The sequence below is a fragment of the Nycticebus coucang genome, chromosome 9 (assembly GCF_027406575.1).
Source record: "Nycticebus coucang isolate mNycCou1 chromosome 9, mNycCou1.pri, whole genome shotgun sequence".
NCBI classification, from domain to species: Eukaryota; Metazoa; Chordata; class Mammalia; order Primates; family Lorisidae; genus Nycticebus; species Nycticebus coucang.
Window position 1 is genome coordinate 25,918,812 of NC_069788.1, and position 15,172 is coordinate 25,933,983.

A 15,172-nucleotide genomic window follows, 5' to 3' on the forward strand; every position below is an offset into this window, starting at 1 on the left:
GATCTGTGCCATTTGTCTTCCATGCTTTGCATAAAGCCATTGTCCTGGGATTTATCCTGGGAAATTCCTTTGCCTCTTCTCATGTTCAAGCCCCTGTTGTCAGTATCCCAACTCTGATGTCTTCTTGGTTTCCTGTCTCATTGAATGAGCCCTAAAGGAGCTTTTTGGGACAATGGAGTAATTGGAAGCAAATTTTTGACCCCTTACATGTTGAAAACTGACTTTGTCCTACCCTTACTTTTAATTGTTCAACTATGAAATTCTAAGTTACATTGGCTTCCATTGTCCAATGAGGTTGAGAAGCTCAAAGTCATTTCAGTTTCTGATGATTTGTAAACATTTTTTTTTCTCCTCTCACAGAAAGTACACGGGATTTCTTTTTGCCTTCAGTAATCTGAAAATTCCCCAATATGCAAGTTGATGTGAGTATATTTTCATCTACTGTGACAGGAACTGGATGATACCCTTTAATCTGTAAAACTTTGTTTTGGAAAAGGTTCTTGAATAATTGTTTTGTTTCCTTCTCCCAATCTTCTCCCTTCTGTTTGTGGATATTGGGCACTCTTAGTCCTCTGATTCTTATCTCTTTTACTTTGGCCCAATAGCTCCAGAGGTTTACCAGTTAGGGTGACCCAGGACAGAAAGGTTGCCCAGGAAATGGGACTTCTAGTCCTAAGACAAACTGGAATGTGTTGGCCACGCCACCTCCAATTTTCATATTCATCTTTTGTTTATGCTATTATGTCCATGTGTTTATGCTATTATTAAGAGTTCCTTTTGTTCTCTAAATGTTCTTTCTTTTTTATTATTTTGTTTTGATTTTATGGAGGCATTATCTTATCTAATCTCTGAAAATATTAATATTTTTGAATTGTTTCTCTCTAAATGGTATATTTTGAAATTTTTGTTTTGAAATTTTTCTGTTTTATATCTTGTTTTTTTTTTTTTATTAAATCATAGCTGTGTACATTAATGCAATCATGGGGCACCATACACTGGTTTTATATACAATTTGAAATATTTTCATCAAACTGGTTGACACAGCCATCCTGGCATTTTCTTAGTTATTGTGTTAAGACATTTATATTCTACATTTAGTAAGTTTCACATGTACCCTTGTAAGATGCACCATTTGTTTTATTTTGGTTTTGTGTATATGTCACATTGGAGGCATTTCTCAGGTATCTGGGTATCATTAGTTGCTCTGATAAAGTTGTAGAGTCAGGAATTAAGAGCTCTTTGAAAACTGTGCAACTGGGATCAGACTATTTGAGTTTCATTGTGTAGAGTAGCCCAATCTCAATAATTGAAGGCTTTCCTCTTTGGTCAGATTCCTCTTTCAATTTGCTGCCTAGAAGACAAAGGCCTGCTCTGAGATGTGAATAGGAGAGATGGGGCATGTCAACATTAACCCCTCACAGCATCACTTAGTCTCTCGTCGTGTTCAATAGAGTTCCTCCACCCAACCCTGTGCCAGGTGTCCCCAGGCAAGAAACTCTATGTCCCGCTCTCTGGCATATGAATTATTCTCTGAGGATGGGAGAAAGTCAGTCACTGAGAAACGTGGGTTTGGGGGTAACGGTTTTACATTCCAAGGGTAAGGAGAGTCAGGGACTGACCTCGGATGATTTTTTTTTTTTTTGTCCATTTGTTTATGAAAGGCATATTCACACAAAAACAAAACATCATGGGGGTCATTCCCTTTACCCTCATTGGTGTGCAGCTGTTTTATGGTTTGTACCCTATCTTCTTTATTCCGACTGCCATTTCTTTGCCCTCCTTTCAAAGGTATCAAGAGCCTCCAAATCCTAAGCCTTTTGAGAACTCTATGGTAGAAATGGAATCACTACTGGGCCTGCCTAGGATATAGCTACCTTGTGTGTCTGCTATGTGAGTTTTTTTCTAATCAAGATACATTTCTGGCCCCTAAAGTATGATTACTGTGTCTCCTCCTCTTCCCATACCTTAAAAATATCATCTTTTTAATAATGTTAGGGAAATATTGAGGAAGAGCAAATTTAGGGCTGTGTTCAAGCCACCATCCTCTACTGAAAAATCCCTAAGAGTTTTATTATGTGTATTTAATAAATGGTACATGAAGTCTAGGGAGATCATATTATTTTATCCTTGCCTTACAAAAATAAATCACATTTGGTAAGGACAGCTTTCTTTAGTGTGCTACTGAATTCTGTTTCCCACTAAATTAAGGTATTTCCATCAATATTCAAAACTCAGTTTGGACTGAGGTTCCCTTTTTGGGCAACCTCTATTAGATTTTGATGATAATCCTACACTTGCTACACAAAATAATTTAGAAAATAGCATTGTATGACCATTGTCTACAACTGTCTGCTGTTAAAATCAGTCATACGGTTCATAACAATGTTTTGGTCAGTGATGGACCACATGTATGATAATGGTCCCACTTTGCATTGTGCCTTTTCCATGTTTGCATATATTTAGGAACACACATACTTATGACAGTGTTACAGCTTCCTGCAGTATTCAGCACAGTGATGTGCGGTACAGATTTGTACCCTAATTATTTTGTGTAACCTAACCCAGATAATAAAATCAGTAAGCTATGCCATCTATGTTTGTTTAAGTACACCGTGTGATGTTCACACAATGATGAAATTGATGAATGACGCATTTCTCAAACCACATGTGAAGCAACACATGAGCGTATTCATTCCTCTAAAGGTTGTTAGAATTCCCTGTAAATTCATATTTGACCTGGAGCTTCTTAAAAGTACCTGTTAACCATTTTTTTTACAGTTTATCTTTTGGTAATTGTCTTACTGGACTTTTTCTTTTTGTATTTTCTATTTTTTTTTTTAGGAAATTATATTTCTTGGAAAATTTTATTTCTGTTACAAAGTGCTCATTTCCTTTGGATTTTCAAATTCATTTGCATAAGGTTGAGAAAAACAGTGCTGTATTTTGTATCCTCGATATTGTTAGCAATTGCCATATTTATTTCTTATTTTGTATTGTATATTTTCTCCCTTTTTATTGATTTGCTTAGATAGCAGTTTGCTATTTTATATGATTTTCAAATAGTGTATTTCAGTTTGTGATTTCTATAGAATTTCTGTTTTCTAATTACTTACCTTTTTACTATGTTCATAAATCCCTTTCTTTTGCAAAAGATAAGGATTTTCTTCATAAATAATGTTTACTCTAAAATTTTTTCTGTTTTATTTTTTGTTCCTAAATTTTCCAAATTGAAATTTTTATTAGCTTTTAATCCTTTTAACATATATTCATTAAGAATTTTTAGAGTTATGGGTGGCGCCTGTGGCTCAAAGGGGTAGAGCGCCAGTCCCATATGCCGGAGGTGGCGGGTTCAAACCCAGCCCTGGCCAAAAACTGCTCAAAAAAAAAAAAAGAATTTTTAGAGTTACAAATTTTCTTTCAAGGACTACTTTAAGTATATCCTGTAAGTTATAGTAGAGAATAATTTGAAAGAACTTCTGTTTTTTGCAAGTTGATTTTTCTTTATTATTTCAAAAGTCTTAGTTTTAATATTACTATATTAAAATAACATATGTTCATAAAGTAATATATGATCATTATCAAAAAATCAGCAGATAAAAGCAATCCAAAAAGACAATATGATAGAATACTCTCAATCCAATGAACCCAAAGACAAGTTTCCAAACACGCTTTCTTTGTGTGGAGAATCACATTTTTTGATTTAAAAATATATTTCATGAAATATATAATATTTCTTAGGATAAAGTGAGAGAGTCAACCTTATATGCACCTTATAGAAATTAAAATTGCTATACACTTTCTGAAAAGTCTTTTGCTGTAACAGGAAATTTTTAGAAAATCCATACTTTTAATTATTTCTCTTCAAGCAATCTATTCTAATAAATGAATAAAAGTTTCAATAAAGATTTTTGTAGCAAGATACAAAAATAAATAAAAATATATCACAAAACTACAATAAACAGTATATTACTGGCACAAAACCAGACATGTAAATCAATGGAATATAATTGAGAACCCCACAGTAAAACCACCCATCATGATCAGCTAACTGATCTTTGACAAGGGCATCAAAACCTACAGTGGGGAAAGGATCATCTCTTCAATAAAAGGTGTGGGGAAAACTCGATATCCACGTGTGGAAGAATACAATGGGAAACTTATCTCACATCATTTACAAAAATTAACTCAAAATAGATTATAGACTTAAATTTAAGGCCTGAGACTTTTAAACTACTAGAAGAAAACATAGGGAAAAAGCTTCTCAGCATTGGTCTAAGCATTGATGTTTTGCACATGATATCAAAAAATCACATTCAGTAAAAGCCAAAATAGACACAAGGGATGACATCAAACTAGAAAGCTTTTGACAGCAAAAGAAACACTCAACATTATGAAAAGGCAACTTAGAGAGTGAAAGAAAATAGTTTCCAATTTTATAGTTGATAAAACATACAGGAACTCATACAACTCCATAGCAAAAATATAAATAACCTAATTATAAAATAGGTAAAAGACCTAAATAGACATTTCTCAAAAGAAGATATGGCCAATGAGTGTATGAAAAGGCCAGGTGGTATATCAAAAGGTACTCACACCAGTGATTATCAGCAAAATTCAGATTGAACCCACAATAAGAAATCACCTCACACCTATTAAAATACCTATTTTCAAAAGGTCCTGAGCATTGGTCAGGATGTGAAAATAGAAAACCCCTGTCTACTGTTGATGGGTATGTAAATTTGTACAGCCAATATGAAAATAGTATGGAGGTTCCTCAAAAAAATCAACAATAGAGCAATCCCTCTTCTGATGTATATATCCAAATAACTCTCACATTAATTGTAGGATTTTTCACCATAGCTAAGATATGGGAAGAATGTAGATCTTTCTGGAAATCTTCCATATAACAATGTTATTATAATTTACAACCTTGAAATTTGATAAAACGGTGGGTCCTCAGTGTTCTTAACCACCACTACAGCAAAAACAACAACAATATTAACAGTGGCAACTGGGTGAAGTGATAGATATGTTAGCTTGATTGTAGTTATCATTCCACAATATATACATATATCAAAACATCAAGTCACGCACCTTAAATATTCACAATTTTTAACTGACAATTATTCTTCAATGAAGCTTGGTATAAAAGAAGAAAAAAAGAGATATTTTGTTTTGGATTTTCAGTTTGATCCAATATTTATTGAAAAGCAAAAATTTCAATTTGCATGTGGAAGGGCTATTTTGTGTTTTCTAAACTTTGTGATTAACTTATAAATCTTTTCATGATCAGATAAATTTGTGTGAAACATTTCCACCTTGGCAATTAGTAGATTTTCTTTGGGGGCCTAATATATAGTCAGTTTTTATCAGTGTTTTTTGGATCTTTAATAAAAAGTAAGCCGCGTACATCTTTAATCATCAGAGAAATGCAAATCAAAACTACTTTGAGATATCATCTAACTCCAGTGAGACTAGCCTATATCACAAAATCCCAAGACCAGAGATGTTGGCGCGGATGTGGAGAAAAGGGAACATTTCTACACTGCTGGTGGGAATGCACATTAATACATTCCTTTTGGAAAGATATTTGGAGAACTCTTAGAGATCTAAAAATAGATCTGCCATTCAATCTTATAATTCCTCTACTAGGCATATACCCAGAAGACCAAAAATCACATCACAACAAAGATATTTGTACTAGAATGTTTATTGCAGCCCTATTCATAATTGCTAAGTCATGGAAAAAGCACAAATGCCCATCAATCCACGAATGGATTAATAAATTGTGGTATATGTACACCATGGAATATTATGCAGCCATAAAGAAAGATGGACACTTTTATATGGATGGAGCTGGAGCATATACTTCTTAGTAAAGTATCCCAAGAAGGGAAGAAAAAGTATCCAATGTACTCAGCCCTACTATGAAACTAATTTATGGCTTTCACATGACAGCTATAACCCAGTTACAACCTAAGAATAGGAGGAAGGGGGAAAAAGAGGGGAAGGAGGGGGGAGGTGGGCGGAGGGAGGGGGATTAATGGGATTACACCTGCGGTGCATCCTACAAGGGTATATGTGAAACTTAGTAAATGTGGAATGTAAATGTCTTAGCACAATAACTAAGAAAATGCCAGGAAGGCTATGTTAACCAGTGTGATGAAAATGTGTCAAACGGTCTAAGAAACTAGTGTATGGTGCCCCATGATCACATTAATGTACACAGCTATGATTTAATAAAAAAATAAAAATGAAAATAAATAAAAAGTAAAATTCTATTTTGTTTTGTCCTGTTTGCAGGGTAGAGTACATATATATTACATATACATACATATGTAATATATATGATTTATCTTAGATAATTTATTTTACCTACTTTTTACACTTAATCTATTATAAGCCAAAAAGTGATATAATATTTTATCACTAATACATTTCTAGTTTTTTCATCCTATTTCTTGTTTTTGCCTTATGAATGTTGTTATATTTTGATATTTGAATACACTAATGATTGTATTTTACTTGTTAATTTCACCCTCTAGTGTTAAAAGTGTCATCTTGCTGAAGGAATTTTTGGCCTGAATTCAACCAGCCCATAATGAAAATTTTATCCTCTCCTTTATTTTTATTTGTTGTACCTGGAGCACTTTATTATTTTCATCGGTTCTCGACTCATTTAAAAGGTTAAAGATTAATTTCGTTTGTTATCCAATCTATAAGGGTTTTATTTTCATTTATTATTTCATTTATTTCCATAGCAAATTAATCTTTCCTGGACCACATATTTCTATAACCAGATTTACGTGGGGAAGAGACTACTAACAGTAGTGATATTTGTGCCCCTGAGTTTGGGATGAGAATGGTTGAGCCTTTAGTTCTCCTCAAATAATGAAGACTATGAGTTGTACAGAACTTTACATAGCAACTTGACTTTGTTCAGTTTGCCAGAGAGAGCATTCTGCAAATTCGATTTGCTCTGTGAGTCAATGTATAGGCCCACTTCCTCTGCTTCTCAGAAGAAAATCAGGTCAGGGCTTCTGTGGCCAACGTATGCCCCCATGCAAAGACAAGGGGTTTGGGGTTTGCATATTAAGGTGCATCCCAGCCTGCCCAAAGAGGGCTTGCTAATTCTGGATTCTGCCTACTCGCTGTCTCCTCACTCCATTTCCTCCCCAACTCACATTTGCTCATTCTCTTCACTACTCTTCACGGTCTTTCCACTTACCCTGTGGTTTGGATTTTCCTTGTCACTGTATTGTTTGTTGGTGGTTTACTGAGAATTTGCTCTCTTGTTGCTCCTTTTTACTTTGAATGTCAAGAGGACAAAATGTAACTAATTGCTAATTTGCAATTCCTTTATTGAAAGAGAAAGCTCATTTTTATTTTTCAAAAACAAATACTCATGATGCATCTTGAAGTTTATACTTTTAAAAATATTTTGCATGAGATAACATGATAACTTTCAAATGATCAAAAAGATTTTCATGGTCCTTCTCCATCTTATTATTGCAAAGAGTCGTGTGTCTATACCTTCTTTGTCATCACAGCTTATCTATACACATTGATATAGCTGCGATTCCATAGTACGATCTTTTTAAAATATACTCTATTGCCATTATATGTCCACAATTTTCTAACAGAATGGTGATTTTATAAAAGAACTCACTTACTTTAAAGAAAATATTTTCTCTAATTTATTTTTCCAGTAAGACTCAAAATATCACTTACGTACATTTCATACTTAGAACACAACCGCTGTATGTAAACTGAGAAGATTTTAAAATCCATACAGTGATCCAACTGCATAATAAAACTCCAATATAATTTAATTTGCTCCTTACTCACTTTTTTCAAGTTACCAGAAGTGTTTGCTATGGATTCTCTAGTGGTATTTGATAATAAAGAAATAAATTTCACTTCATCATTCTATTGTTTTCTATGTTTTATTCTGTAATACTTACTACAGTGGGAAGAACAAATTTATCCCCAATTAAAGATGTTTAATTTTCTTCTCTATTTCTATAAAGAGTCCTCAGAAGGCAATTTTATCACTTACTTCAGCAAAACTTTAAACATTATAAATTGAGTACCCTGTGTCTTTAAACACAATTGTGGCACATTTTCATGTCCTTAGATGCTTACTTGGTAAATATCTAATTATGTTGTCATAATAAAATTACTGGATAAATCTCAAAGTAAAATTATACACTTAGGGCCAGGTATACCATAATATAAGAAGATATAAAACTACATTTTGAATAGTTTTAATAATTTCCCCCAAACTGGCCTACATCTTGTCAAATTCAATAGATTATCAGTGTTTCAATTTGATATTGACATCTGAGGACAAGGTTAAACTAGACACAGGCCTCGGGTCAACTCTGCTATTTTTTGTTGCTTCTATCTAGATTAGTTTGTAGGTGTCTTCTCGGTATGTTTCTATAAAGTCGTTTGCTTATTTTATGAGGGTTATTTTACTTAAAATAATTAAAATAATAAATCATATGTGTGGCTAACAGGGCACATGAACTCCAATAAGTTACAACAACATCCTTAAGAAATGGCCAACTGTGTGTTAACTTTCCATTGCTCCAAATTAGAGAGCAAGCTCTGGCACTTTCCTGGAGAATCTCATCTAGGATATATATATATTTATTTATTTATTATTTTTTATTAAATCATAACTGTGTACATTAATGTGGTCATGGGGCACCATGCACTAGTATGTGTTGTAACTGCCTAGCGCTCAGGCCTACAAAGGAGATCTATGCAAAGTCATATAAACCATCAAAGCTCAAAATGTTTCTTATTGTTTCTGAGTAGGAATTGGCAATTTTTCTCTTTAAAGGTATAATTAGTAAAGGTTTGCAGCCTTTGCAAACCATACATCTATCACAATTACTCAATCCTGCCAGGATAGTATGAACGTAGCCTTAGCCAATACAAAAATATAGTCACGTACCACATAGCAATGTTTTGCTCAACAATAGACCACACATACAATGATCATCCCCTAAGATCATAATGAAGGTGAAAAGTTGGTGGGACCACCCCTACGGTGCATCTTACAGGCGTACATGTGAAATTTACTAGGTGTAGAATATAAATGTCTTAACACAATAACTAAGAAAATGCCGTGAAGGCTATGTTAACCAGTGTGATGAAAACATTTCAAATTGTATATAAAATGAGCACATTGTACCCCATGATTGCATTCATGTACACAGCTATGATTTAATAAAAAAACATATATATATATATTTTTTTTTTTAAAAAAAGCACCTATCACCTAGTGACATCTTGATAATCCTGACCCTGTGTAAATTTAGGCTAGTGTGTGTGTTTATGTCTTAGTTTTTAAAACAAAGAGTTTAAAAAGTTAAAAAAAAAATAAAAAATTTTAACATAGAGAATAAAGATGAAAAGAAAGAAAATATTTTTTATACAGCTATAATAGGTTTGTGTCTTAAGTGTTTTACAAAGGAGTTAAAAAAGATAAAAACTGATACAGTAAAAATGTTAAGGTAAGCAAAGGTTAATTTATTTTTTTATTAATATTAAATCATAGCTGTGTACATTAATGTGATCATGGGGCACCATACATTGGTTTTATAAATGGCTTGACACATTTTCATCACACTGGTTAATATAGCCTTCCTGGCATTTTCTTAGTTATTGTGTTAAGACAATTATATTCTACATTTATTAAGTTTCACATGTACCCTTGTAAGATGCACCGCAGGTGTAATCCCACCTATCACCCTCCCTCTGTCCAGCCTCCCTCCTCCCTCCTCTCCCTCTCCCCATTCCCCATATTCTTAGGTTATAACTGGGTTATAGCTTTCATATGAAAGCCAAAAATTAAGGTTAATTTATTATTGAAAAAATTAACAATTTTAGAAATTTAATGTAGTCTAAGTAGACAGTGTTTATAAAGTCTACAATAGTGCTCAGTAATGTCCTAGACTTTCACTTACTACTCACTAACTGACTCATTCAGAGCAATTTCATGTTCTACAAGCTCCATTCATGATAAGTTCCCTATACAGTTGTGCCATTTTTTAAAAGCTTTTGTACCATATTATGACTGTACCTTTTCCATGTTTAGATATGTTTGGATATGCAAATACTTGCCATTGTGTTATAACTGTCTACAATGTTGAGTACAGTAACATGCCTTTGAGACTTGTAGCTGACCAGCAATGTGCTAGTCCACGTGGTCCAGGTAGGGAGTGTCCTAACCCATTGAGATTCATCTAACATCAGTGCACTCTCATGTTCACACAAAGACACAATCACGACAAAATCAAGGCATTTCTCAAAACATACCCCCATTCTTCAGCAACACTTGGTTTTAAACAGGCATGACTATGTTCCAATAAAACTTCTTTTTGGGGGGAGGGAACAGAGTCTCACTTTGTTGCCCTTGGTAAAGAGGACGTTGAATCAGACTTGGGCCACATGCTATAGTTTGTGACCTCTGCTTAAAAACACATTAATAAAATCTCTATCATGACTAACCTGCACCCTACCCGCATCTTGGAAAATCATCTTGAGGTTGATACTTTGGATATCACTATTCTAAATGGATTCTGAAAATGAACATGATTTTACCCTGCTCTAGCATTCAATACATGAATCTTTTAATGTTGTAGTATTGGGGGGAAGGACAGGGAACATAAAATAGTCTGGGACATGTTTCTATCAATGAAATAGGTAATATAGTTATTTCTGATAAAATGCTTTAAACCACTTTACAGTGACTTGAGAATTTTCTTCTTCAGTGTATATAGATGTAGAACTAATCTTTAAAAAAAATTAGGCTTTACAAAGGAGCTTAATTTTTAAAAAGAAATTAATTATGTTGGTTGATTATAGTATTATATCCTATAAAACTTCAAGAAGATAAGACTTTATGAAGCAAATATTATTTTTGTTCATTACAGAAAAGTCAGCAAATATGTAGTGAATAAATTAATTTAGTTCTGCTTAATTGACAGAGACATCAGAAAATTAATACCACAGCCATATCTGATGCATGCCCTGCTATAGAAAAATCCCACTTTCTGCTCAACCACCAAGTCAAACTGTTCAACTTCAAAAGCTGTTTTCGTTGTAACACCAAAGGCCATTTTGAGCTTGTCTCATTAAAGCCTGCACATCTGAGATTCTTTTGTTCATTTCTGGCATTTTCAAGTTGCTCCCTTCCCGGTGCTTTGGAAGTGAAGGGTGAAAATCCACTTTCTCTTCTCTGAATGCTGTCCCCTTTTCAAACTAGTATAGTTTTCCTGAGGACAAGACATCTTAGTGGTCTCAGAGTACAATGGGTAAAACTCCCAAAGCCTTAAACTTCACCCTCTCCTTGTCTTCCCACCTCTTTAGTGAAGCAAAGTTTATTTGTAAAAGCAGCAGTTATTTTCAGCTTTCCTTTGCTATCTAGAACATAGAACAATTTAAAATCGGAATCATAGCATTTTTGCTACAACTTTCCTTCAAAGGAACACTTTATTAATAAAGTCAAGAACAGTTGTATTCTTAAAAAGTGACTGTTTTAGCCAAAGATGTATTTTATAGATACCAACACAGAAAACCCAAGTTACTAAGAAAGAAGAGATTCTGATTATCTCCATTTCATTACGATCAACCCAATCAATATAAATTAGATTTTGAACATAAGGCATCACTTCTTGCTTATAAACCATAGCTTTGAAGAATCCATATGTACTTTAAAAACAGACATATTTAAGACAACACATCTATTTTGAATCCTGATGTGAACCCAAAATTTTGAACTTGTGAAGTATGAAAAATGTAACATATGCTTAGCTATTTCAAATTCTCTCCACACACACGCAAAAATTGTTTTTTTAAATAATTACACATAATTTTCAAGATAGACTTTGGATAATGTAGAGCTTAAAGTCTATGGTTGTCTGTCAGCAAGTTTCACAGAGCAGATGGCCCGGATCAGCATGAAAACATTTACTGCAGGCCCACTCCAGGGAAAAGAAAGAGAAAATATTTCATAATCAATCACAGCAGGCAGGAGAGGGTTAATGTGCTGAGTTGCGTATTTTTCTGCATGTACAGTTTAATTCCTGTCGTTCATTCCCCACCTGGACGTATTTGTAAGAAAGAAGCGATTTAAATTGGGGTAGTCAGAAAGTACCACAGAAAAGAAGCTTCCATGATTCCTCCTAATGGAAGGAGACAGGAGAATGTATATGGCTGACCCTTTAGCAAGAAGTCAATCCCTTTTTTCCAAAATTACAATAATTTTAAAGAAAGTGATAATAAAAGGAGATATTTAAAACTTGTATTCCCAGGCGGCGCCTGTGGCTCAAAGGGGTAGGGCGCCGACCCCATATGCTGGAGGTGGTGGGTTCAAACCCAGCCCCAACCAAAAAAACTTGCAAAAAAAATAAAATAAAATTTGTCTTCCCTTTCAAGCACCCAGACCCTTCTCCTAGCGGCTATTACATCTGATCATTGCAGCACTGTCTGTGCTCAACAGCCTGGACCTGGAAACAACCTAAGTGTGTGACTAGAGAGAAGGGGACGTAGACAATGAAATATTATTTAGCCCTAAAGAAGAGAAAGACACCCTGCCATTTTCTAGAACATGAATAAACCTGGAATATGTTATGCTTTGTGAAAGAAGCCAGTCACACAGCAAATGCTGTGTCATCTCTCTGGTATGCGGATGCTAAAACACCCAGACTATAGAAGCAGAGGATAGAAGGATGGCTGCCAGGGGCTGGACCGCGGGGAAAGGAAAAGATGCTGCTGAAAGGATATGCGTTTTTTTAGGCAAAATTGGAATAATTTCTGAAGATCTAACAAACAGCACGGTGACAATAGTTACTAGTATTCTTTACTTGAATTTTGCTGAGAGGAGGTTTTAGAGGCTCTCATGTCTCCCTCTCTATAACATATGGAGTAACTATGTGTGGTGATAGATGGGTTGGTTAATTTAATTGTGGTCGTCCTTACACAAGGCATATTCACATCATCACACTGCACACCTGAAATATATACAATTTTTATTTGTCAATTACCCCTCAGTAAAGGTGGAAAAAGAACTGGGGTAAAAATTTTAAAATAAATTATACTTTTAAAAAACCATGGATGCATGTTAGGATGGATATTAGTTTGGGTTCACGTAGAAATGGAGAGTCATAGGATGAAACTGAAGTTTGGTGAGGACCCATGAGTCCAAAATCACTCAGAGCCCATGTTCTTGCCATTACATTCTATCATATTTTTCTCTATTTGGGGGAGCAGAAAAGTCAAAGGCGACAGTAACTAGCAGCTAGAATCGAGTCCCTTAATAGATGCAAGGACCTAAGAGCCAGGCACATCACCTGTCATTGCAAGAGGAGGCCAAGGAAGGTACCACCTGAGTGTGAGGGGGTCAGCTTAGAATGAGGAAGCACAGGGGTGCAGCAAAGGTTACAGGTACAGAGATGAGACAGAGACCAAGGTTCAGAATATTTGGAAGTCACTAGAATGTAAGCTCCATGGATCAGGGAGATTGTCTACTTTAAGGCCTGGGCAATCACCCAGGCCTGTTGCAGAGCCTGGCATGTGTGTTAAAAGGTCCCATATTAAGTGTAGAGGGAAAAGGAGTAAGTGTGAAGAGAAATAATAACAACAACCCTCCTGAAACCACGGAATTACTCAGCATTGCAGAGAACACAGGCTGAGGAACATGCTTCAGGTCTTTGTTTCATAAACTTCCGTGCTAAGTATTCCTTCCACCAACCCGGGCAGCTAAGGATTAATTCTATCTTCATGTCTCTGGGTAAGAATTTTAAATCAGAATTACAAAGAGAAAGGAACAAGTCGCTTTTTGTATTCTGAGTTTCAAAACAGAATTTGGAAAGCCATAGCAGAGGTCATACTTTGAGAGAAGAATCTTCAGGTTTCAGTAGTCTAGGAGCTGGGACAACATTGGAGCTCTGGAAGAGAACATAATTAATCAGCATGAGAATGTGTGAAGTGTGCTTGGACCAAGGAGAGGAGATGGAGAAAGGACGGTGGAGGTAACCAAGAGAACTCAGAAGCTCAGAAGCCCCAGCAGGGGACTCTGCTCCACTGTCAGAACTGGGCTGGGTCCTGGGATGGAAGTGGTAATGTGATCCTTGATCAATTTGGGGAATCATAGATTAGAAATGATTTATGCACTAGAATCCAAAGTAAAACTGGAACAAATGACAGGATTCGCAAGGCCTGGTGTAGAAATGATAGATTTGAAGTGGCTGCTGGATCTGTCTAGACAGAAAAGCCCTTTACAAAAGGAGCCAGAGGACTTTGACAGATGCCATTTTGAGAGTAAAACCTGGTTTTAAACTGAAAACCTTTGACCATCAGAACTCTCCCTTTTCAGAGAATGGTTTTCCTAAATTACACTAAGTAGAGAAATAAAATAAGCTGCTTACAAGTTTGTTACTTGACTGATACCTGCAGACCTACAATTTACTGTGAGGAGACAGGACTATCTTTACAAAAGCACATAAAAAATAAATTGCTGTGCCCTTCTTGATTCCTATGTCACTTAGTAATTACTTGAGAAACTCCCTAATCTTTGTTAGGATAACTAGGAATAAAGCATGATCACAAAAATTTGGTTACTCTGGTATAACATGTTAAAGCTAAGATACCCTGCATGCAAATATCAGCTAATTCTTACTTTATTGATTCTAAAACATTTAGATATCTTTGAATTGAAAAAGGAAAAAAAGCACTTCAAATTTTAAAATTCTGAGTAGATTATGTATCTAAACGATTATAGCTTTACAAACTTCTTTGTTACAAAATCTGTAAATTTAGATGCATTAATTGAAGTATTTATGTCATTCATGTTAACAGAATGATATATTTTTAAGTAATCTTACAGTCTTTAATATATTGAAGTTTTGTTCTTTGGAATCCATTATTGTCTTTAAAAGGGATTTAAGTGAAAAGGTTGATGTTCTGCAACTAAATTATGTTTCTTCTACAGAGCCTATCCCATAGTCCCACATCACATCCCAGAGAAAAATTTAAAAAGCAAAAATTATTCCCCAAGTTCATCGCTGGGATTATCCCAGAGCCTTTTGTAATTATAAAATGAATGAAAGTATAGTGTTTTCTGCACTTAAAGAAGGCTGAGACAGTAAATCCAAGA

The 15,172-nt window shown here is 34.8% G+C and overlaps 1 protein-coding gene across 19 annotated transcripts in view; it reads right to left on the bottom strand.

Annotated features, from left to right (window-relative positions):
* Positions 1-15,172, bottom strand: part of MLIP (muscular LMNA interacting protein) — a 312,602-nt gene that overhangs the window by 42,324 nt on the left and 255,106 nt on the right. For 13 of the 19 annotated variants that reach the window (XM_053603333.1, XM_053603332.1, XM_053603343.1 and 10 more), the window contains one exon: positions 13,908-13,964. The exons of 5 other annotated variants lie outside the window; for them this stretch is intronic. In XM_053603333.1, coding sequence (XP_053459308.1) covers positions 13,908-13,964 — 57 coding nt within the window. Of the gene's footprint in view, positions 1-11,109; positions 11,292-13,907; positions 13,965-15,172 lie in introns of those variants that run through there. One more of the 19 variants, XM_053603342.1, reaches the window with a different exon arrangement.